The following is a 25,601-nucleotide window of genomic DNA, read 5'->3' as shown; positions in this document are numbered from 1 at the left end:
GAGCTTGTCATTTCTTTAGTTTGTCTTCAGGAATTGTTCATCAGGGTTCATGACTGATATTACACAACTTTTTTTGTTTTGTTAATGTTGCGATCAGGCTTCAGAGGATTCCAGTCTGTAGCTCTATTTGTGTTTTTCAGTCAAAGCCTGACGGTACTTTTCTGTGTTTGTGACATGTTCGTCGATTTTGTCGAGATTCCCAGCACCACTGACCGAGTCCTTAACCGTGGCTGCATCTCCACCATGTTTTACTGTGGCTGTAAATGCTCACTGTTGTACCTCTCTCCTGATCCTTGCCAACATATCGATGAGAATTTGGTCCATAAAACCTTTTTTTTTCATGTTTCTCTTACTTAATGGCTTCTTGACAGCCACTCTTCCAATCAGGCTTTAGTGAATAGTAGATCAACTGAAGGACCATATACATCATCATTATTTTATGTCTTCTACTGTAGAGGATTTTTAGGGCAGCTACTTATCTAGTTTCCTCAAACCTTTAAAGGACACACTGGACAATGTGAGATATTACAAGGTTGTGGCTGGTAGCTCCTTGGAAATCACTTTGTTGCACAAAGTACCGTTTATAGCTGTCAAACTGTTATCTGTGGGCTTTTTCACAGGTATAACTAAAACTAAAGAAATGGTAAAAAAAAAAAAAAAAAAAAGTATGTGTTTTTGTGACAGGTTGATATTAAAATGCCTAAACATCCAATGTAAAATTGCTTTTCTACTACATGTGGATGAAATACTGGTTTATCCATTGAGTTGTGGCCCTTTTTTCTCTTTTAATCACTTGTGCATACTTAAAAGACCTTCTGATTTCTACATTTAGAAATCTGACATGTTCATTCTGTATGCACAGGATGCAGTGTGTGTCCTGGATTTGTCTTTTTCTATATATTTTACATTCTTTGAGTCTCCTTTTGAGTGATTGGTCTGATATGTCGAAATTGTCATTGTCTGCTGCCTAAGGCACAGTCTCAGACCAAACTACCAAGTATTAATGGGGCAATGGAGAAAATATTGTATTAAATAAGCCGGTAATACAGTTCCAAAGCCTTTATCTACTCAGCTAACTCCTAACACGTCATATAACACTGCTTGGTCATACCCTGAAAATGTGACTTCAGAGGGTCCAGGGCAGGTATCAGCTTATAACAAGTTGCAAGCAAAACTGGATTCTTACTGTGATGATAAACCTACAGGACACACTTCTATATCACTGTGTCTGGATTTAATCACACTTAAACACAACAACTGGTCGCATGTACCATTAGAAATAACAACAATCGCCTTTTTTCATTTTTCATGCATCGTTTGTAATTCATATCAGAACATTAGTAAAGACAAAGATTCAGGATTACCTCGTGCCTGAATGCTTAACTGAAAAAAAGAGACTGTGTGCATTTAATGACCAACAAATTTTCAACAGAAAATATATTTTCACTGAAGCTATTTTTTTTTTACCTTCACAATAAGCAAATGTTAGTGAATGTACTTTTTAGATCCAAACAATTTTTAGACTGATCGTAACCGAAGGGCTTCCAAACCACAGAGATGACCCAGCATGTGACTCTTTTGCACAGCCCTACATTTGTACACTGTCTCTCCTGCAGCTGTGGTTCTTCATCCGTTATAGCTGTTTATGATGCAGGAACACAACGCTGCAGTTGTCTGTTGTTCTTTAAAGTGACCTTAACACACACCCTTTACTGTTTGGTTGATTGTTGTAGTGTTCCCACGGCGATCACCAGCGAAAGCTGCTGTTTGTTTAGTCGTGTTGCTGAACTGCACTTTTATATGTCGTCATGCTAAATGTTTTTGCGCTTGCAAATTAACGCTGGTGTAAAACTTTTTGAGGAAAGCATCACCACAAATAAATGCATTCGCTTAATAGACACATGGCTTGGTGGTTTTATAAGAGAGCATATTAATATGCAAAAAAAAAATTCTCTAGGATGAGGCACAGCCTTATACCACTGATGTACCCAAGACACATCCTGACAACCCTTTATATGATGTATGGAGATAAAAGACCTCTTTTCTGTAGGTGGAGACAGCAGACAGAGCTGGAAGGTAGAAAATCTGAGATTAATGAGAGCGTGGCCTACTCAAACAGTTTCCTGTGCCTGTTTTGGTTTTTTAGTGGTTTTGTCTCACTTTTTCTGACTGTTTTAAAACTTTGTGCTGTCTATATTGAATCACAGCAGGGGTGGCAAAACAGAGTTCCTCTGTGCTCCTTTGTAATGGCAAAATTACACAAATAGTTGTAATTTTGGAGAGGTTTGTGTCAAACATGCCTCAGTTCTAAATATATTTTACCCAGGAGACAAAAGATTAATGCCTTTTTTTTTCCTGGAGGAGCTCTGCAAAAGGTAGATTTCACTTCTTAACTGGCTGTGTTGCTTTAATTCTTACAAAAGTAGAGCTTTTCCACAGGCAGCCTCTGACATTTCTTGCAAAACTTATTCTGTATTCTTTCCTCGGAGTTGCAAGCAAACAGGATAAATCTGTCTCCCTTCGCTGTGCCCTATTTACATTGTGCGTTATTCAACAACCCCTTTAAACCAAATGCCTATCATTTTGGCTGCAAAGTTTAAAAAGCATTTTAATGCGCAGCCCAGAAACAGAGAATTGTAGTTTGTAAAGCCGGCAGTCCTGAAAATCAATGTTTTGAAGAACCTATATTTTTTTAATTGAAAAAATAAAAACAGTAATACGTTTGTGTTTCATATTCACTAATGCAACAGGATGTGTCTGCATGCTATGAGCACACAGGTGCAGGATAGACATTGCTAGCAGCTTCAAAGGATGTTAATGCATATTGGCAGGTTGAGGGTGCAGAAGCCAGGAAATTAGTGTGAACAAAGACTAACAACAAATTCTCCAACACAATCAATATACATTGCTTTGGTGAACAGTACTGTTTAAAGCCACTTTACCTAATGAATCCTGTCCTTTTGGGGTTTTTTCTTTTATTATTAATTTCCTTTTGAACGAGCCCACATTCATACAGCATTTATTGACTTGGTCCCCACGGGAAGTTATATTGTTACTACCTTCATAACCAACATATTTAGATGAATTTTATTTTTCAAGTACAGGTTTCACTGTGAATCCCACCAATTACAATGTTTTTTAAGATCCTTAAACATAATTGTAAGGATGAAGGATGGGCATCACAAAACCCAACGAGGCAATAATACAGAGTAAAATTTATTTTACCTCCGTTCCAGGAAGTGAATTCATTTAAAATAAATCAAGTTATTTATTTTAACTTACATTTAAGTTATCTTGGACCCTAATCAGAAGCAGCATCATAGAGATAGTAACTGGACCCCCTGGAGTCTGTCAGAGTAAGCAGATGGTTGATGGAGATCTTGGCTGAGACACCCTGGATTAGGTGGAGGAAAGGGGGGGGCATGACAGACAGCCTGGGAGCCAGAAAATTAACAGAAAAGAATGATTTTTAAAAAAGCAGGTGCTACAATAGGTGCTGATCGGTTTAGAGGGTGTGTGCAGGCAAGAAGGTAACAGGAAATGTTGAGGCATGTAAATGTTACATGATGGGAAAACAAAGGTGATGAATAAAATTGAGCATTACAAATCACACAAAGATAAATGGAGATGAGAAAGCAGATATAGCTTATTCCTTACTAAATATACAACTTCATCTTTAGCTGGACATCGCTTGTCATAGCCATAGTAATGAGCTCACATCAAGAAAAATACTCTTCAGGATTTTGAAAGGAACAGCCATCTATCCACGTAGACCTCCTCACTTTTCAGAGTTGTTGCGTTCCCCTTTGCTCCCATCATTGTTACTATGGCTACCTAACGGCACAGTCACAGAAAACAGTGTTCGTTTAAAAAAATCTGCCTTTTGTAGTAATTGTACTAAGTGTTGGTGCCCATCAGTGTCTTTTATTATAAGTAACAATGATACGCATGTGTATGTATATAAATGTTTTCTGCACAATGAAACTCTTTGAATATAGAGGCTGTAAACAGCAATCTTTACAATACATTCACATGCTAGAAGATGTTTAAAGTGTATTCAGTGAGAGAAGGCTGCACAGTTATCAAAACAGCTCAAAATAGTTTCAGATTGGGTGTAATTTAGAGAAACAAAGTGATTTGTGCAGCAAAAGTTTTTAGTGACTTGAGCTAGCATAAGTAGTGACAGTGTTTTCATTCATAAATCTCGACCACCACCACCACTCCTTCACCATCACCACCACCACTTTACTGTGGTTTGAATTGCCGAGTGCTGTCTTGCTGACACTCTCCAAACGGTCCAGTTTTAATTCTCACTCCGGAGAGATATTGTCTCTTTTGAGGAAAAAGCACACAACTGTGAAATTCTTCAGCGTTTTCCAGCTTTTCAGCATTTTCCGTCTTTCGGCTCGGCACTGGGTTTTTTGAGCATGAAAGCTGTGCGGCTTCAAAGAAGAACAATACTATGAAAAGTTTTAGCAGTAGCTTTGCTTTTAAACTGACTTGAAAGTAGATGTCACGCTGGAGATACGGATATACATACACAAGCGCACACACACACTGAACTGAAAACTCGATGCTTTGTTTTTTTCTGCTGCTCAACTTCCACGAAATTTGAACCAGGAGTTTACTGTGAACTTTAAACACACAGTGAAAGATTTGGGTTTACTTGATAAACTATAACGTAGCTCATAATTAGTGTGTAATATGTTCTTTCAGTTGTACGTTCCTGCATGTAGTTCCAAAACTTGTGAAATGAGTATGCTGAGTGGGGAAAGGCTACTTGCTAACGAAAACTTTACTTTCAACTAATCTCACCTATGCCTTCTTCTACAGATTGGAAAACCAGAAAGGTGCAAATCGGATTCCATACATTCGTGATTGGATGTGAGACTACTTTGACCCTACAAAATTGAAGATGATGTTGCTATGGAAACTGCTGCTGCTGCAGTCACTTATGGGGTGCCTTGCAGGTAAAGTATCTTATTAAGAACTTTTGATGCATGCCAAAGCTGCCTTTGTGAAGTCTGAGTCTTATTCATATGTATTTGGGGCAAGCGCCAGTATGAAAGCTGTAGTTTAGAAAGGAATAGCTTCAAGTAGATTAGCCATAAGCAAACATAATTTCTCTCACAGATCTAAAATAATATGTCTGTAGAATCCATTCAACGAGGACATTATTTTCAAGGTAAGCCCTGGTCCGCTAAAGACCTCCAATCACTGGCAATATTGCGTTTCAGCCTTTTCTCAGTGTTGTATCTGGTACTCACAAAAGGTTAGCAATATCACGCTGAATTTGAATGAGTGGAGTGTACCGCATTAAAGTGGAAATGAAAATGTTCAGTTTAGCTTGGCTTCACAGATCACAAAGAAGGGTGAAATGATCAAGAGTGTAAAACTGCCACAAATCTAAAGTTTTGCTAAACCCCCACCTCGAGACAGCCAATGAGGAATATCTGATGTCAGCATAAGGCTTTCTGAATCTGTTCGATTATATCAGACCTCAGAATTTAATTATTGAATATTGTCGCTAAATTGCATAATTAATATAACTATATGCAAAAAAAACAGACAGATAAACAAACATAAAGAACATTTAGCTGATAAATTTGAATTTTAATAAAACTAACAAAGAGGTGGAAGAAACACCCTTCAACTGTGGTACAGTACGAGTGTTGATGTTGCATAGTTTGTCCACCAGTTTGTCCACCAGTGGACAGAAACACCGATGGACAAACTGGTGTTTCTGTTTGGAACACTACAAACACACAATAACACAACAAGGTTTTGACCACTAGTTGCGGAGCATCTGTTCTATGATATCTGCTGTAGTAAAATAAACATTTACTAACACATTTCTATTTTATTTCATTATGAAATGAGATGCGATATTGCTTTTCCCAAACGCACAATTGTTCGTTTTCCAGTAGTAAAAAATAAAAGTCAAGTGTGAGATCTGTTTCAGTTAGCTTCTTCTGATCTAATTTGCTTTGTCAAGTATTACAGAGTTACCCGGATTAATCTGAGAGCATGAAATTGATCTAACATTTTACAGTAATTCAGCACTCAATCACGAATTCAGTGAACAAGCGAATTAATCACTCAACACATATATATATATATATAAAATACTTGAAATGTTGTAGCACCAGTAATTATTTTGTAAAAGAAGTGCTACGAAAGAATATTGAAATTAGGTTAATTTCTCATGTTGACATGTAAAAGAGGCTATGAGGAAATCCTTCCTCTGTACTCTCAGATGTCCATCACTCATTTAGAATGCACTAAAGTTGAGTTATAGCTTCATTACACCGTGGTGCCCATTTCACCCAGAGGCTCTCTGGCATTGATCACATTTTGATGGAGGACTTTAATTTGTCTCCTTTACAAATAGCAGGGGTCACCAGAGAGCACCAGAGGAATCACTCAGAGTGTTTAATCAACAGGTATTACAGGAATAAAGATGAAGAAAAGGCCCCAGCGATGAGGTCTGTGCTCGGTGAAACTTGCCTTCTCATTACTCAACACACATTAAGCCTGTTGTGAACTTCTTACCTTACACATGTGATTATCAGATTTGTGTAAAGGAACCTTGAGCTACATTGCATTTGCCCTTGCAGGGCTAACACGTGTCACTGCTCATCTTATTGTAGGTCTAACAACCCCGCACGATCTCGCTGCAGACAGCTGGTGATTACTGACCAGTGTGCAGGAGAATCCTCGTGGAGCTCGTACCTCAAAGGCGCCCACAGAACGTTATTTTGTTATGCACTTACAAGAATTAAATTTCCCCCATGAATCCCATCATAAAGTCCCACATGTGTTCCACAGGTCCTGTTAACCGTACTGTCCTAACAGTTATAGTCTCATATAGCATATAGCAGAAACATAAGATAAGCTGTAGCTCTGTCTACCTATGGACAAAGATACTAGACTGACAGAAAAATCTTGTGTTCGTTGACATAAGTACCAGCACATAGTCATACTCGACCAAATTCCACTCATCACTGCATCATTTTTCCTTTCTTTGTGTCAAAGCTAAAGTGTGTCACAAAAGTTAGCACGCCCCACAAAATGATATTCTGCTGCTAATCTTGGAGCTGCTAATGGACTAACCTTCCATATGAACAACTCTGCCATTGTCTTTTTTTCTATTTCTTTTTTTTCACAATAATTTGTCTGCATCTGCAGACTTATAATTAGTGTCACTAACTCAATGAAGCTAGTGGGACTTCACCTTCCATCACTGCAGTTGCACAATGATTAACTGAATTAGCTGATATTAAAGGCTTTCCCAGCATGTTCCAACAAGTTGACACCACACAGCCGACCTATGAACTCAAGCCTGTTTTTAGCACATTAACTAATGCCAGTAGATGTGAAATTCAACTTAGTTATTGATGTAAACTGTGTGTTGTAGAGCTATTCAACATTTAAATGTATTTCTCTGAGATACTGAGCAGTGATTCTAGGTCTGCATGAAAACTGTAAGGGTGTTAGACCAGCTCAATTTTTCTAGCTTTTTGAAACAGAAAAAAACGGTGCACTCTTCTACATCTGATTATTTGTCCTGTATTCAGATAATTTTGTTTGCATATTGTCTCAGTGGTTAGCACTGTTGCCTCGCAGCAGAACATGAGGCAGAACATGCAAACTCCACAGAGAAATGCCCCGGCAGGTAGTTTCAAACTCAAACACACACATTCATGTTAGGTTAACTGACGGTGCTAAATTGGCCATGAATGGGAGGTAAACTAAGTGCTTCAAGTGTAGAGAATAAAGCGCGCTAGGATCAGATGCAGCTTATAGCCAGTGTTGGGGAGTAACGGAATACATGTACCGCCGTTACGTATTTAAAATACAAAATATGAGTAACTGTATTCCGTTACAGGATTACACGGCGGTACTTCCCTGTTTCATATTGTGGCGGGTCAGGACTGTTTGGGTTTTGTTTGACAGCTACGTTCTGTTGTTCCAGGTGGCAGCATCACGGTTGCCATGGTTACAAGGTGACGCTCTCTCTCTCTCTGTGTTTCCTGGGTGAGAGAGGCCTTTTTGTTGTTGTTGTGCTAAGCTAATAGGCAGAATGCTACAGGTATAGCTCTAAAGAATGTAGCATCATGGGCAGTGTAGTCCATGCTGCAGGGAGAATGGACTGCCATACACGTTATGTGTCTGTGAGCGAGGGAGGGAGAAAAAGGAAAAGTACGAGCTGTCATCGAGCAAAAACGGGAGCTGGAAGCATGTAAATATAATAATAACCACTGCAGCCAAGAAGAGAGCCTTAGTTGTAAGTAAGCTATTAAGACTCGACTGTACATCGTGTTCGTGTTTTCCTCCAAAAACAATAAGTCCCGTTGGAGCAGCCTTTCAACGCCTCTCTCTGTCTCTCGCTAGCAAAGTTGACCCAGACAACAAAGTAAAGCTATTTTTCGACTACGAGCCCGACACAGAACCCACAGTATCAGCCAGAGGTCCCTTTACTACGGTTCGGAGCCGCGGACCTTCAGTAACAGTAATAAATCACAGCAATAGTACATTCATGTAGTTGTAAACAGCATGATAATAGATTAAGTAATCCAAAGTATTCAGAATACGTTACTCTCATTGAGTAACGTAACGGAATACGTTACAGAATACATTTTGGGGCATGTATTCTGTAATCTGTAATGGAATACATTTTAAAAGTAACCTTCCCAACACTGCTTATAGCCTACAGTGCTTCAAGTGGTCAGTAGGACTACAAAAGAGCTATATAGCTACCAGTCCATTTGCATTCTGCAAGATCTCAGTTGAAGCTTTGCGCCAGGGGAGAAGCAGTGTTAATGTGGTCCTAGGCTTTAAAACTGTAGAGTGGGCTGTGGCGTGTAAGGACAAAAGCCCCTCAGAGAATAGCTGTGAAAGAAGCACCCGGTGACTAAAACTGGTTTATCTTCTTTCCAAAATTCTCAAAAACTGAGACATTTGCTTTAATCAATCTCTCAGGGATACGCCAAGGAAGACCCCTGAGCAGTTAATATGTTTCCAGCTCTGCTGAAAAGCCTCAAAAAGCATTTTTTTTAGAAGCCAAAGCTTGGACACAGCAACTCTCCTGGTTATCATTTTGGAACAAAACTCATGGAGGACAAGAATGATGCACGATATGCCGACCTAAAGACGCTGGCTTTCATGTGCTGCAGAGTGGATTTGTGAATAGAGAGAACCTCGTGGAGACTCGAGGAAAGAAATTATAAAGATGTTTATTGCAGCTTTAGGTACACTCCTCAGCCCGGGGAGTTACAAGTAGATTTGCTTTTCATGCACAAATGGATAAAAAGCTTGATAATAAGACACGCTATGTGCCAGTCGAAACTAAAAATCCAATTACGTTTTAAAATTAGTCACCTGCCTTTATGCAATAGCAGACAGCAGACTGGGTGTTGTTTTTATTCGTGCATAATGCTTCAGTGTTTTCTATCACATTTGTCCCATTATCACCATTGGTCATTGTCGCATTTTGTTCTCCACTTCTGTTGTAGATATTTAGGAAAAGCAGCACAGCAGTGAGAAAAATGCAGATCAGGTAGGGTAAAGCAGACTTTCCTGAAATGTAATAACAAAAGAACACATTCCTGGTGAATGAGGCTGAACACATGACACGGACTGGAGAAGGTGTAGTTTCACCACACTGGAGCAAATCCTTCTCCTAATAATATTTTCTATGACTGATAAAAATTCTCAGCGGACAGAAGGCATTATGCAAATCTGTTTTTGTGAGTTAGTAATGCCACCAAACACAGGCGTGCAGTAAAGTTATGTTACTGCAGGAGTTTGCGCTCAGCTGCTAATGCAGAAAATTTAGAAATATGCCTTAATGCGCAGTCCTCATTTTCTGCAAAGTCTTTCTCACAATGCTGGATTTTCAGATGGTCTCAGATGTTGAGCACACATTAGACATTAGTATTGGATTTGTGTTTATTTATCAAAGAGAATATCAAGAGGATTCACTTCTCTTTGATTCTGCCATAAATCAAAGTGATTTAGTTATTTTTCACTTTGAAATTTCTGACTGTCAGTCCCGTCTTCTACCTTAACTATGGGATGTATATACTTGCTGGACATTTTTTTTACATGTTCAGCTGCTCATTAAGGTAAATCTTGTCATCAATATTTTGTTGATATCAAAAGTCACGGCAGCGTCATGGTCCGGGTGTGCGGCTGGAATTTCCCATCAGGCTCCTGAGTCTGCCTGGTATCCGCCCCTGGGCAGGGCCAGCTCAGTTCCACATACCTGGAGCTGATTCCAGGCAATCAAGCCAGAGTGATTTAAGCCTCAGCCTTCAGCACCAGTTCATCATCATCTCACTTCCTGGACTCACCTTGACTTAAACCTCAAGCTTAAGCTTCTCTCTTGGACTCCGGATACCTTACCCCCATCTTGGAAATCACTCTGTGCCTCACCTGCCCACCGCACACCATCAGGAACCTTTGGATCTCAGCCAATCCACATTCAGCTCACTGCTGATTCCCGTCACCCTTTCCACACCGCTTACTCTCTCCAGCTGCAAGTTAGAAAAGTTATACAACATACTCAACATCTACAGAGTTCCTCTCCACTACCTCCCTAACTCAGTTGTCCTCTCTCCTCGGTGTGACTACTTAACTGCCACGTTCCATTCTGCATCACTGGCCCACTTCTCCCCTCTTAATCAACATCCACCACATGAACTAGGCCTCACCACTTCACGTTCTATGATTTGTTGCCTTTGTCCTTATCACGCTTTGAGTCCAGTTCTTGTACCGACCTTTCGGTCTTGTGACAGGCAGAATGGCTAGATTGTTTGAAGCTGTTAGCAAGGCAACTACACATTACAAAGGTATGCAGAAGAAGATCTCTGAACACAAAACACATTGAACTAGGGATGCAACGATACCAATTTCTTCAAACTGACACGATACCGATACTTGGATCTCAGTACTTGCCGATTCTGAGTACAAAAACCGATACTTCTACCACACACACACACACACTGCCCGTGGATTTTCTCTTGACATTTTTCTTCGCTTTTCCAAAACCTGAGTTAAAGTTGGCTGTTCCGGTCCACACTGCTAACATTTTGTTTAGCCTAGCTACAGCAGCCTCCAGTTTCTCTTTTTTATCTGGAGCCGCCAGTCTCACTCGCCTAACCCTGTGCCTGTTTAGCGCGGGATGTCCCCCTAGTGGCCAATCTAAAAAACTACAACAAAAATGATAAGCCACCCTCTGACTAATGAAATAAGTTAGTATCGGTTCATGGTATCGGGTAACTTTTACGAGTATGAGTACACACACATTTTACAGTATCGGCCCCGATACCCGATACCAGTATCGGTATCGGTGCATCCCTACATTGAACCTTGAAGCAGATGGGCTACAGCAGCAGATGACCACACTGTGTGCCCGTCCTGTCAGCTAAGAACTGGAAATTGAGGTTAAGTTTGCACAGGCTCATTTTCTTGAAACCTCAAGTCCAACTGAGCATCGTTTAAACGCTGCAGCCTATCTGCATATTGTAGCTGACCATGTCTATGCCCTTTCTGACCAGTGCATCCGTCTTCTAACGACTGATTTAAACAGGATGAAACCATGTCACAATATTTAAATAATCTTGGACTGCTTTCTTGAACAAGACGGTGACTTCACTGCACTCAAATGGCCTCCATCACCAGATCTCAGTCCAACAGATCTCAAACTGTTAGGGTTTGGTGGAGATTCACATTCATGAAAGGGCATTCAACAGATCTGCAGCACATGGTCAGATGGGCCATCTTCCTGCTGCACTCATGGATCTTTGTTGTTTCATCCTGGATTGTAGTTCTGACACTCACTAGTCCTCAGCCTCTTTCCTTCCAATTAGCAGGGTGATGGACCTGGGACAAAACCCTCGATGCATGATAAAGAGCTTTGTCTTGAATAGGTGACTATTATTGGGCTTATCTTCAGACTCAAAAACAGGGGTTTATATCGTTAAACATCTTTATTCCTGTTATTTTACTGAAACATGTTTATGTCCTGTCATGTAAGGCTGTATGAATAATCTAAACATAGTAGTGGTATTGTTCTATTAGCAAGTCTGTGCTGCAAACGCCTGATACACTGCATCTTATTAACACACTGGTAAAGCAAACTGTTGCACTGGATGACTTTTCGTTTTTTTACATTATAAACTTGGGCGCTGTGTTTTTGTTTATTTATTCTGAGAAACATACAGTGTAGTAAATGTTCACCAGAGAGCCAAGTGTGGCTAATCCGTGGATGAAAATAGTCCCCACTAAATGCACTGTTTATTCCTGTTTGATTAATGTTTGCTAAAAGCTGTCGTCCACAGTTGGTTGGGGACATTTTTTTTCTCCATGTGAAATTTAATATTTGTGACCTAGTTGATTGTACAAATTTACAACTAATGGGACTGAAAAAGTGTGTGTGTGTATCTGATAGTGGGACTTATTATTCAGAAATTTGGTTAATATTAAAATGACATGGCCTTTGCAAATAAAAGCATGAAATGGGGGGTTTTAAATGTGATTGCAACGCTCTCTTTGTTTGCTTTAGAGTGATTGAAGAAGTGGGTTTGGCAAAGAACTGGATGTTATAAAACCTGAAGTATTTTATCTTTAAACTCCAAGAAGCCAATAACCGAATGCAGCTTTGCTTTTCTGTTGTTGGCCAACTTATTAAATCCACTGTGATAATGTGGAGTTTGTGTAAATGGAACAGGGATTGTGGAGGACTGTTACGATAGGAGGGTGTGTTTGGTGCATGTACACGTTGTTGGCTGTTCAGCTTGTTTTTCTCTGTTCGTCCCTGTTAGCGTCTGATTTCTCCCCACCATAGTCCTGCTGCGCCGCGCATCCAGAATCTTAATTCTCTACTCGTTGCCCGAGCTTATTCTACCATGATGATAGCAGCAAGCGCCCTTTACTTCTGCACTGCACTCTTGCACAATTTTCATCAAGCTGCTTTTTTTGTGCATGTGTGATTTTGGGGTCCTGTTTCAGAAACACTTGATTTCTTCACCCTGAGAGTCGCTGCAGAGCGGATTAAAGACACCGTCTTTCCAAGCAGGCTCAGTATTTTACACAGAGCGACACACATACCGATACATGCACACCCTTACGCATTTTGGACACAAGCCTATTTTTGCTTTGTGAGTGAAAGAGGCTTGTTTTCAGATACCTTTTTTCTTCTTTTTAAATGGGCACAATGTTGTAAAATGCAAATATGGGCCTAATGCACGAAAAGCAAGAAATGTTTTCCTACAACAAAAGGATTCTGAACAACAAAAAAGTGGAAGCAAATTGACACGGAAATAGCACCGGGAAGCTCCGGCTGATGCTCCAGCGTACCAAACCATAACAAGACGTTTTCGACTTTGAGTACTCAAAGTTTCCGAGTTTCCATAACCTCACCTTAATGGAGCAGTTCGGAAAATAAAGTAATGTGAAAAACAAAACATATCCTATTTTAATTCTAAGGTTGTGCCTATCACAACAGAAAATCACCTGTTTCTTAGCAGGTACTAAAATGTTTAAAATTCAGAATTCATAATGCCTTTGATGAACAACAAATGACATATTACAAGGTGTCACTCATTTAACAGAAACTAAGCCAACTAATGCAATGCATGTACTCCATGGTTCAATAACTTTTTAAAACACCTGTAACTGTTTTCTGTACGACTCCGTCTTGTGTGTTCTCACTGTAGTCTGATGGACTTGTTGCTTGGAAATGACCCCAAAACTCTCCCCACACTAATACGTGACAACAGTATCAGACTACATCTAAATCAGACAGTAAGAACCTGCTTTTTTCACCTGAGGAACATTTCTAAACTTAGATCCATCGTGTCAACAAGTGAACTCGAGATGATAATACATGCTTTTATCTCTACAAGACTTGACTACTGTAACAGCCTGTTTACTTGTCTAAACATGAAAGGGCTAGCCCTCCTACAGGTTGTTCAAAACTCTGCAGCGAGGCTACTGACCCGCTCGAACAAGGGTGCTCATATGACCCCTGTGTTAAAGTCGCTGCACTGGCTACCAATCAGATTCAGGTTCCATTTTAAAATTCTAGTTTTAACCTTTAGAGCATTACAGAGACAGGCACCCCCCTACATTGCTGATCTGATTCATACACACACCTCCACTCGTAACCTGAGGTCAGCAAACCAAAACCTTTTAGTGGTCCCCCACACTCGTTTTAAAACCCGAGGGGACCGATCTTTCCAAGCTGTTGCACCCAGATTGTGGAATGCACTTCCCCTATTTCTACGGGGTTTGGACTCAGTGGAGACCTTCAAAAAGCACCTAAAGACATTTTTATTTCAAAAAGCTTTTAATTGGACCAGGGGTTTTCATGGTGTATTTTATGACTGTATTATGTTTTTACCTTGTAAAGCACTTTGTGACATATGTCTGTGAAAGGTGCTATATAAATAAAGTTTACTTACTTACTTACTAACAGAAACTTCTTTAAGATCATGGCTCACTGCTGGAACAGCATGATGGACCATCTTTTATAGAGGTGCTCACACTTGCTGATGATCAGTTAATCAAGTGTGTTTGATTAGCAGCACCAGGCTGCTCCTTATACTCGTAATTCCAACGGAAGCAGCAACGGTGTGCTTGCTTTTTTACACGCTGCTTCTGCATTTTGTCTTTAGTGCTTCTTTAATAACTAATGATGCAGTGTCATATGTCCTGTACTAGTGTTCGTCTTAGCTTCCATTTACATTTTAAAACCTGGAAAGGAACAGATGACTTTTGTTATGGTTTTACATGTAAAACCTTAGAAATGTAAGGTGACTCTATGCTTATTAGCTTTGTCGCTGAAAGTCTCACTCAGCTTTTATTTCCTGTTGTAAAACGTTGTGAGACCCATTTCAGCATTGCCATCATATGATGGTTGAGGATTGCCAATCGAGACCTTGTGTGTATTTCTAACGTGGCAGCGACTTTGACAAACCAGCAGTATTTGACCTCACGAACTCAAAGAGTTCTGGCATCTTCTAAATGTACTCTGCGATAATAACTTGTGACAGTCAGCGACTGAGACAAAGTAAAATTGCATCACTGAAGGAGTATGAGCTCAGTAAACATTTTCCTGATTAGTTTATGGTCCCAATTCAGTCGCTACTTTCAAATAATGTTTGTAAATCATGTCCCACATTAGTGTTCAGAGGGACATAAAGCAGGATACGCTTTACTGTGTTTCCTGTGAGCTCGCAGTAGATCTCAGTAAGATCCACCTTCAGTCTGCAGCCAAAATATTCAGTTTGAGGCGGTCGTCGACTTAAGTTGCCAGTGCTTGATGTCACAGTGAACAAGTCCATCTTTTATGTACAGTCTGCAATTATAAGACTTTTGTTTGGTCTCAGCTATTCATAGACGGCGCACGTCACCCACATCTTCTTCAGTCGGTCAGTGTTAACCATCAAAGAAACACAGCACTGTTGTCACCAGTGAGGCTCGCAGACTTTAGATTCATGGTGTCAAAGCAAAACAAGGCAAGACAGAAGTGAGCTGAAGGAAGCAACCCACGCAGCCTGTCACACATCCAGTTCTGCTGACCATCTTCATGGATTAATTGGATTTACTTGTGACAAAGACATGTACAGTAGATGCACTGAATCAAATGCACAGCATCAACTGTGCAATTGCATCACACACATCCAAAGAAGGGAATGATTTCTTCATTTCATATTTTAATTTTTTATTAATTTATCTTTTTTTGCAGGCCGATTGCATCTCTTCAATTTCCTTATCGTTGAAATTTTTTTTAAAAAAAGTAAAACATTACAAGTAATTACAATATTTTTGAAACACTCACTCATGAAAGACAGTATAAATGTATTCATTCATATATATATATATAAAGATCTGAAAAGGAGCCAGATAACAGCAGCAGCTGAGCACAGTAAAGGTTTTGTCCCTTTTGAGGTAAATTTCCTTAAAAAGAAAAAGAATGTCGTTTTAATTTGAAGGAGTAAACAATCCTATTTAATGATCACAATTACTGTGTGAATCACAATGTTTAGTTTAAATCCAAGTACACCAGTATCAACTTACAGATTCTTATATTCTCATAGTAATTAACCACCCTATATGTTACGGTATAGTGCAATTTTGAAAATGTCCGGCATCTTGGAGAATTTGCCAGTTTGTTTGTGGATTTGTGCCGTCTAAGTGGCTTCTGTCTCTTCATGTAATCCCAGACTGAATCCATGATGTTGACTTCAGTAGCCTATGGGGTCTTCGCCATCTGCTGCAGGACTCCATTAGTGCCTGATGACTCCAATGGTGGCTTAGAGTCACAGACTACTGTGCTAAGACTGCACACAGGGTGAAATAAAATCCAGTCCACTCAATGAAAGCGGTTTATTTCTATTAGTAAATGACCATCAGGTTAGAGTGAAAATTCAAATCATGTAACTGATTAAAAACCAAAACACTTTATGTGTGATGCCTGTCATTTTTGCTTCCTTTGTATCTACATTACATTATAGGGAAAATATTTTCAACTGAATGAGGAATGACCTCAGAAGCTGACAAGACATTGCTGTTTCCAACACGTCTGGCTATCTAAAGGACAACCTGTTGTGAATTCTTTCGGGTAGTTGGCCCGCTAATTCACTGTCATGGCTTTTTCTTTTCAGCTAAAAGCATGCCTGGCATCTCTAATCAGCAGCACAGGACTCATGTGTTGGCCTTGATACAGCTCCCCGGTGTATCCTTGTACTTCAGCTGACCCTTTTTAGCCACTCCAGTAGATTTTCTCCTACTTGAAATGATAAAGTGATAAAGTTTCCTTTTCTGCTTTGCCTAATTTTGGCTTAAACACTGAACATTTTGATGAGGTATGCTCTTAGACAGTGGCCTGAAAAAAAAATCCCCGCAGCAGACGGCAGACAGAATGCAGTCGTAACCACAAGTGACACATTTGTTTTTTATATTCTTTATTTCATCTATTATTCGCCACTGTACTGTCTGCACATTAATGTGTATGGCAAACAATGCTTTTGTCTTGTATTCAACAGTATAGTGAGCTACTGTTTTCTTCCTCTATCAGATGTCTTTGTTATGCCTGTGGGTTTCACAAAATGTAGGAAGCTTGTAAGACAAGAATGTGTCACCTCAATTTATAACTTTTGGCATCACGACCTTTGGAGAAAGCTGCCTGAGGACATTTGGGTGGATGATCGTTCTAATTTAAGCTGCAAAACTCTTGCTTTCTATATAATGTGCTTCACTTCCTGACCCAACTTTTTCATTAATTTTAGGGTGTTTTCACTACTGTTTGTTACTGTTATATCAATTTCAATATAAGCACCAAAAACAGTACGTGAGGAAATCTTATCTAGCGTCTTGAAGACACTTTTCTCATGCAGCGATCACAATGGGCTGCTAATCATACTTGCATTGCTACCTTTACTTCTAGAACAAAAAGGTCATCCAAGGGAGGAGCAGACATGTCATCTGTCTTCCAGCCCACAGAGTTTGGAAATCGTAAACTAGATTTGTCAGCTAAGTGGAAACAGGTCTGAAGTTTGCTCTTCTCTGGTCTCTTCTATTAAGGTTTTACTTTTTTTTTTTTTTTTTTTTTTTTACAAATTTTCAAGTTTTTCATTAAAGTTATTATTGGGTTGATCGGGAAATTACATCATGCTGAGGTAAGAAGAACAACTATTTTGTCATCATTCACTTCTATTGTCATGTTATGTCAAGTGTAATATAATAGTTTTCTAGTTTGTGTAATTTTGCACTGCGCTCGTTCGTCCTTCACCCTGTGAAGTGCTCCAAGCTAGCGTTAGTGCTCTTTCGATGACCTCTGTTTCTCACCTTGAAAACTGGCTTACCCCCCAAAAAATTCTCCCTTCTGTGTTTATTTAATTAGAAGTTAAAATAAGATAGTTTTTGTGTGTGTGTATTGTTATAGTGAAGGTTGATCAACAAACCTCATCCAGGATCATAATCTATTGTACGCAATCAAACCACATTTTAACCTGTGATATACTTTCCTCTTCTGGCTAACCTGTGCCCGCTTGTTATTTGTCTAGCAGACGCCAGAAATGTAAAGATCACATATACTTCCAGCTTATTTACTCATTTCATGGATAATACATGGATATCCAACATATAATAAAGCATGCATGTACGCACAGAAATGTATACATTTTATTCAGTTTATAATATTTTTTTACGCTCGAGAAAAGATTAGTAGTTGTTCAGCTGTTCAGGCATTAAATGTTACGAATCAGACAAAGGTGTGAACAAATAGATGAGCTGGGCAGATCATATCTACATTAGTTACAATAAATGATTCACAGAGTCAGCCTCGTTAATATTTCATATGTAAAGATAACTGCCTCAAGCTAACTGCTGATGTGAATAACAGTGATAATCTAACAAAGCATCCTCTGTGTTATACTTTGGTAAATGTTTATTTGAATGTTATATTTATCTGAATCCACAATGAAGAGGATGATATAATGGTAGGGGCCTATATATCTTTTATTTTTTTCCACCTGAGGATTGATTGCTAAGTACTCTGTGATGTATACCCATACTCACAATCTCTCTCGGGAACAGCCCAGTATGATCAAATTTGTCCGTGCTGTTAGCCATTAGGCTGCTTCTTGCCCGAGAGTAGCTGCTGAGGTCGGTGTGAATGTGTTTTTGTGGTTGTGTGTGCAGATTGAATCAGTTCAGTCGTCTTACTTCCACCGAAGTGAAAGAGTATCTACTGATATACATCTTCTATCTGTGATATTCAGCGCTTCGCGAGCTTTGTTTTACAGCGCCCATGGAGAATATTGTAGCTGGAATCACAACAAAATAAATATTAGGCAGTCTTCCATACATCCAGTCCACCGAAAGAAAAGAAAGACACAAGAGACAGTTTATAAAAAACACTTTGAATAGCAAATCAAATAGTAACAAGCATGTTGCTAAGAAGATTTAAAATCTTACAGATTTGGTTTTATTAAGTTTGAGAAAAAATAACAATAATAACAATAACTCTATTTATAAAGTGCTTTCAAAAAAAGTGCTGAACAGCAAGTTGTATATAAAAAAGATTTTAAAAAATTAAAACCAAAACAGTTTAAAAACTGCTGAAACAAAAAGGAACAACAATGAAAAACAGTAAAAACTTTAGGCTTAGAATTAAGACACATAGGATTGGGTGAACAAGTGGGTCTTTACCTGAGCTCCACAGAGCATGCCTGCCAAATATCTCGAGGGAGGTTGTTCCACAAAGATGGGGCATGAAAAGAAAAAGCATACTCCCCAATAGCTTTTCTGCTGGCTTTAGAAACTTCTAGAAGGCCAGTATCGTGAGTTTGGTGAGCACAGGATGGAACATAGAGGTGCAAAAGCTCAGAGAGATGTGACGGCGCCAAACCATTCAAAACTTTGCAGGTAAGCAACAGGACCTTGAAATCTGCTAAAACCTGACAAGGCAACCAAATAAGAGATTTCAGTTCTGGATCTTTGGTTAAAATGCAAGCAGCTGCATTTTGTACCATCTGTAAACCTCTAAAACTTTTCTTCGGTGACCCGGAAAGGACAGTGTTACATAATTAGTGTGTGAAGACGCAAATGCATGGACAAGAACCTCTGCAGTGTCAAGTGATTAGACCTGTCTGGTTTTAAGCTTTAAAGCAGTGGTCCCCAATCCCAGTCCATGAGGGCCGGTGTCCCTGCAGGTTTTAGATCTCACCCTGGATCAACACACCTGTATCACATGATTAGGTCATTATCAGGCCTCTGGAGAACTTCAAGACATGTTGAGGAGGTCATTTATCCATTTAAATCAGCTGTGATGGATCAAGGACACATCTAAAACCTGCAGGGCCCTTGAGGCCTGGGATTGGGGACCACTGCTTTAAAGCATCTACCTCTAAAACTTCCACCAGGGTCAAATCATTTTGCATGCATGTTTGTGTGTTTTAATTAGTTTTATTTATATAGCACCAAATCACAACAGCAGTCAAATGATGCTCTATGAGCAAGCATGTAACCAAAGTGGAAAGAAAAAACTCCTTTTAAGAGGAAGAAACCTCTGACAGAACCAGGCTCAGTGAGAGGCAGGACTCTCCTGAACCATTAACTAATCTCTTTGTAATCAAAAGTTGTTGCCTAAAGGTTGAGAATGTTGCATGCTCAGCCTCCGGGTGATCAACTGGTTGCCTTGCAATCAGTCACCAAATGCAAAAAAAATCTGTGCAGCCACTAGATGCAAGGAGATTGCCATTACTCCGCTGTGCCTGAGGCATTAGTTAGTTAGCTTAATCCACACACATATTCAACTACTCACAGATAGGTGTGTGAATAGAAAGAAATGCATTTGTTTAGACAGATTTCCTACTTCTGTTTTCCTCCATAGTATAATTCAATTCAATTCAATTTTATTTATATAGCGCCAAATCACAACAAAAGTCGCCTCAAGGCGCTTCATAGATACAGAGAAAAACCCAACAATCATATGACCCCCTATGAGCAAGCACTTTGGCGACAGTGGGAAGGAAAAACTCCCTTTTAACAGGAAGAAACCTCCGGCAGAACCAGGCTCAGGGAGGGGCGGCCATCTGCTGCGACCGGTTGGGGTGAGAGAAGGAAGACAGGATAAAAGACATGCTGTGGAAGAGAGACAGAGGTTAATAACAGATATGATTCAATGCAGAGAGGTCTATTAATAGTATAGTCAGCTCCATAAGCATTTGGACAATATCAGTTAATTGTGAGTCCCTAAAGATGGAGATCTGTGTATATAAGCAGTTACAGTTCCTAAACAGTTAATACAAGACTTTTGCTTGACACCTTGAATTAAACCTAAAACCTTGCACTCCGATTTCATCGTGAGTTAAAATCAACCGTGGTACCATACAGTGAGAAAACTACAGAAATTGTCATCGTTCCAAATTCTTACAGAGCCGACTGTATGCAGCCGCAATCAGACAGAGAGCTCATAACCAACGGCATTTGATTTTTCTCTTTCTTTGCCTTTGTGAGTATCTGTAATCCTCCACCTGCCGCAGTCTCTGGTGGCTGTTTAGAAGAAAACTGTAAACACCAAATGACTCCAATCGATAGAAATTTGAATAATTCCATTATGTATAGCCCTAAGTGATGACATCAGTTTATACCATATGCCCCAGTGTGGCTCTGCAGAACAACAATCTGCTCACGGGTACCTGAAAAACAGAAAGAGCAAAGCAGATGACAATGTGCGTTTAATCAGAAGTGAAAGCTTTTGAGGAGTGCCTGAATAAGAAGGTGCATAAAACTGTTTACAGGGATTTTAATCCATTATAGTGATAAGCCAAAGTAGGTCAGGGAGACTGGCAATTAAAAAAAATATTAACCATCACTCTGGAATGGAGATTATATTTATAACACGACATTTGCATATTAGACAGAAATTGTTGTTGGAGTGACAATGTTACATGTTGGCAGAAAGGTGGCAGAAAGAACAGCAATAACAGTACTACTAATGACAAATATATCATCATCCTGTTAAAGTTTGGATTTCATTCAGTGCTTTACTAGCTCGGCGCGTGTGAAATGGAGTCTTTGCTGTTAAAACATATGCAATACATCAGTGTCCTGACTCTACAAAATGATTTTATCCAGCTCAGTGAGCTACTTATGCACTGTGACAGAGCTATCTATTCTAACAGTCACAGGGATGCATGAAAGATACATGCAGATATTAGTCTCATCACTTTGAACCCACTTATGAAGTCTTTTGCATTCTCGCGGCCTTGCCCGGGCATTCAGCGCGGCACGCCCACCAGCAGAGAAAATATGCTTTCTTCAAGGTTGACGTGTCACAGCTGTATCTGTTCCATTTGCAGACCCTTGAGTATTATCTCGAACAATCACAGAGGACGCTATCTTTAACGAACTCCTCACAGAGGCTCTTTAAAAAAAACACACACACACACATGCATACACATCTGCACAACATGTTTGATGTGCCTCTTCAGATGATGTGCTATCTTTTGCTCTGCGATTGAAGGCAGATTGTTAGAGTATTGGTGTGAACCGATGAGAAGCTTATTTTACAAAGTGGACTCGCTTAGATGCTTCTAAACCCAGTTTTTAAAATTTTATTTATGCCACGCCATGGTCTATAAACTCATATACTGTTACTTGTCAGAATGGAAATTGGTCTTTGACAGAACAAAGCAGTTCTACTGTGAATGGCAGTCAGAGATGAATAGGAAGCTGATATCCTCTTATTTGTAACCCCTGCCTGTCAGTTTAGCCACATTTATCATGACTGCATACGATTATTTTTAGCAGATTTCCTGACAAAACCACAAAAAAACCCAGATAACGATAACATAGTAATATATAGCAATCGACCTGATTTAACATCCTACACTGGGAGGTAAACGGTAAGAGTAGGGTTTTTAAACAGTAGGGTTTTTTTGGGCTTTTCTATTTTTTTCTCCAGACATGAACATAGAGAAGAAACTGCAGCTCAAAGAGTGACAGTTTAATTACTGTCATCTCCCCACATACAAAGCAGACAGATCTAAAATTAAGAGCTAAATTGAGATCAAGTCGCTTATAAACTGTTTATCAGTCGCAGAGTGACCAGTATGTCGAACTTTGGAAAGCTTCGGAAAATGCGCAGCTTCAACAAAGGCGCTGACTGAAACTCTGTCCCGAGACAAGAAAACATAAATAGCTTTGCTGCTATCAGCTCTGTGATCATTATGATTATGATCAAGATGAATTTGGTTATTGTTGTCATTAGCAGATCATCATCAAGGAGATGATTAAAGTGAAGTAGATGTGATAGCACCAAACAGTCAGAGTGGTTTGAGGAAGTTCTGTGAATATATTATCCGGATAGTGTAAAAAGTACAATATAGAAGCACAGCTTCTTAATTGGCTTAATGTTAGTAGTTCTTTAACCCTCCAATTCTGTGCACCCCCACCCCCCTTACTTTAGTGTTCCAGTCAATATTGACTGGTCAGTTTTAAGACATCACAAACATCCGTTCTGCACCAGCTCAACATGATTCTTCGCATCGTTCTCGTCCCCGTCAGCTCGTCGGCCGCGTTTCAGCATTTCACAGCATTTTGTGTCAGAAGTGCAACCAATGCAAGTCTTCATCAGAAACGCTCAGCGAGCACGGTCACAGACTGGGAGAGTGCTAATGCTGAGACAGACACATAGCTGGGGGAACTGTGCAGCCATTTAGCCATGTGTCACCTCAAGACTAGATTCACTGAGTGAGTCACAGCCCGCCCCGAGCAGGACACTGTATGTTCTTGACCACTGTGAGTCTACTGTCATCACAAACGGGGGGAAATAGGACAAGTTGCTGAAGTCATGACAAAGGGCTGTGAATGCTGATGCTGAAAAACAAGGCTGACACAGTATTTTATTACCCTTGTTATGCTGAAAATAAACAAGAATCCTGCTCGTGCAATTCTGTTACCTGAAGACCGTTAATGCTTTTATTGTGAAAATTATTTAGGGAGCCCCATAGGTTTAGATTTATGGATTTAATTCTTTTCAGATAAAATGTATTTGTCCCCAAGAGCCACTTAAGAATTGCATAATGAAGAATCGGTACAATATAACAGAAAACATACTCCACAGAGCAAATGTACTGTGTATATATATATGATGCAATTGTACTGCTTTATAGACTGTACTGTGATTTTATTTTATTTTTGCACACACATGCAGTTCAGCATAAAAAGTACAACTGTTCCACATAACCTATGACTGCCTATATTCATACATGGTGTGGTCTTGCATGCGAACACACATTAATTACAGAGCTATATTTAGTTTGCAGGGCTCCAAGCAGAAACCACAAACTGCTACAACACAGCAAGTTGATGTCACGTATACGAATCTTTGCCCATAAGTCTGTTTAAACAGCCTTGTTTATCAGAGCTGTCATAATAATAAACTCAGAAACGCGAGTGAACCTCCACAATTAAAGGACTAAATCAGGGCTGTTTCTCTTTTAGTGAAACTGGTGAAAAGGCTGAAGACAGGTCACGAGTATACTTGCGCATTTTCCCAAACTGACTCCATGCAGTTGCTCCAGAAGATTGCTATTGATGCTAATGGGAAAAATTGATATAGTGAGTTACCAGGACAGACCGATAGATGATTTGTAGGCCTAATTATGACATTTCATTAAAGAGATCCCAGTGGAGGTGTTATGGCAATTTTTGCTCAAGCACGCAGTGGGAACGCTGCTTCATTTATCGTGGAAGTAAATTATGAAGCATCTGCACATCCAATAAGATAAACTCCAGGGCTGAGTTGTCGCACGGCACTGTGATTCCACTTTTGCCGTGTAGCTGCAGAAGCGATAGCGATCTGACGCGATATCAAAAACGTGAAAGTAGAGGATCAGCAACAGGCGGCCGCTTCCTGTTTGTGTTGGCGAAGGGTTATGAGCAAGAGGGGGATCATTACCTGTACTTCAAAAACATACTTTGAAAGTAATGAAGTCAGATGGCACTATCTACTCAGTATATTAAGGTACTGATGGTAACAGATGGCGCTTTTTAGCATATCAAAGAGTCCCTCCTGCACCAGTTTGCAGAGTTATTATTTGCGTTTGTATTGGCCGTGAGATTTTCATTCAGCACTAATGTCATCTGTGTAGAATTTACATTTCATCAGTGCTTCTTTAATTAATGGAAAGCTCTGCCTGATGTTGATGAAAAAGAAAGCAGAGTGGGTTGTTTTAATGGGAATCAGAATCAGTAAACCTTAATAATTCAAAAACGTAACGACAGACAATCCAGCCTGCCACAGCAGGAGGAGCAGGAGTGCAGTCGATACCATTAATAATGACTGCAGTGAGCATGCTGCAGCAATGCCATGGTAGCAAGGATATTATAGTTATTATTAGGTGGCCGTCTAAAAAGGGCCAACGGGGCAGAGATATCTTCTTGTGAAGTAAACTGTGCACAAAAAATATTTAAAATGTATTAACGTAGGAAACCCTGATTGACATTGCGTGCAGTGCCTTGGAACTGAATAGGATTACATTTTTAATTGCATTTGAGCTATTTGACACACACATGCAGTATTTAGGGGACTTGACTGGAGTGCTGCCGCCTCTTCTCAGTTGGCCAATAACGAATCAGCTTCCCTTAGCCAAATAGCCATGTGGCACTGTGCCTTGTTTCCTCAGCCAGTGATCTAGCACTATAATCCCCCTTTGATGAAAAAGTTAGCAACAGTGTTCTTCCTACCAGCTCTGGCCCCCAATGAGGATATGCATTTGTTTGTCGTGTTGCAACAGAAAGTGTTGGCAGGAGCAAAAGATTTTGCATCATAGCAAAAATATCATATAGTTGCCAATAAATTTAACTACAGCAAAGCTTGTAAAGTTCAGGTTTGCTTCATATGTCAAATTATCAGGTATCGTGTAGGGGGGGGGTGAAAAAACTATATTCTAACTATACTATATAACTATATTCTTATTCTGTGCCTAATAAAGTGGACCCACAGTACAGTAAATGTATTTTATGATTATGTCTTCTTGTCTAAAACATGTACAACATTAAAGCAAATAATAAAGAATATA

The 25,601-nt window shown here is 39.6% G+C and overlaps 1 protein-coding gene across 2 annotated transcripts in view; it reads left to right on the top strand.

The window, feature by feature from the left end:
* The window catches only part of cntn4 (contactin 4), a 191,719-nt gene that overhangs the window by 13,414 nt on the left and 152,704 nt on the right, over positions 1-25,601 (top strand). For both annotated transcript variants that reach the window (XM_087840514.1, XM_087840512.1), the window contains exon 2: positions 4,834-4,970. In XM_087840514.1, coding sequence (XP_087696640.1) covers positions 4,916-4,970 — 55 coding nt within the window. In that variant the 5' untranslated portion in view covers positions 4,834-4,915. The remainder of the gene's footprint in view (positions 1-4,833; positions 4,971-25,601) is intronic.

The sequence above is a fragment of the Neolamprologus brichardi genome, chromosome 5, assembly GCF_056152115.1.
Source record: "Neolamprologus brichardi isolate AB-2024 chromosome 5, ASM5615211v1, whole genome shotgun sequence".
Lineage (NCBI taxonomy): Eukaryota > Metazoa > Chordata > Actinopteri > Cichliformes > Cichlidae > Neolamprologus > Neolamprologus brichardi.
Note: the sequence above shows the minus strand (reverse complement) of the source record. Positions and strands in the feature narration are given on the sequence as shown.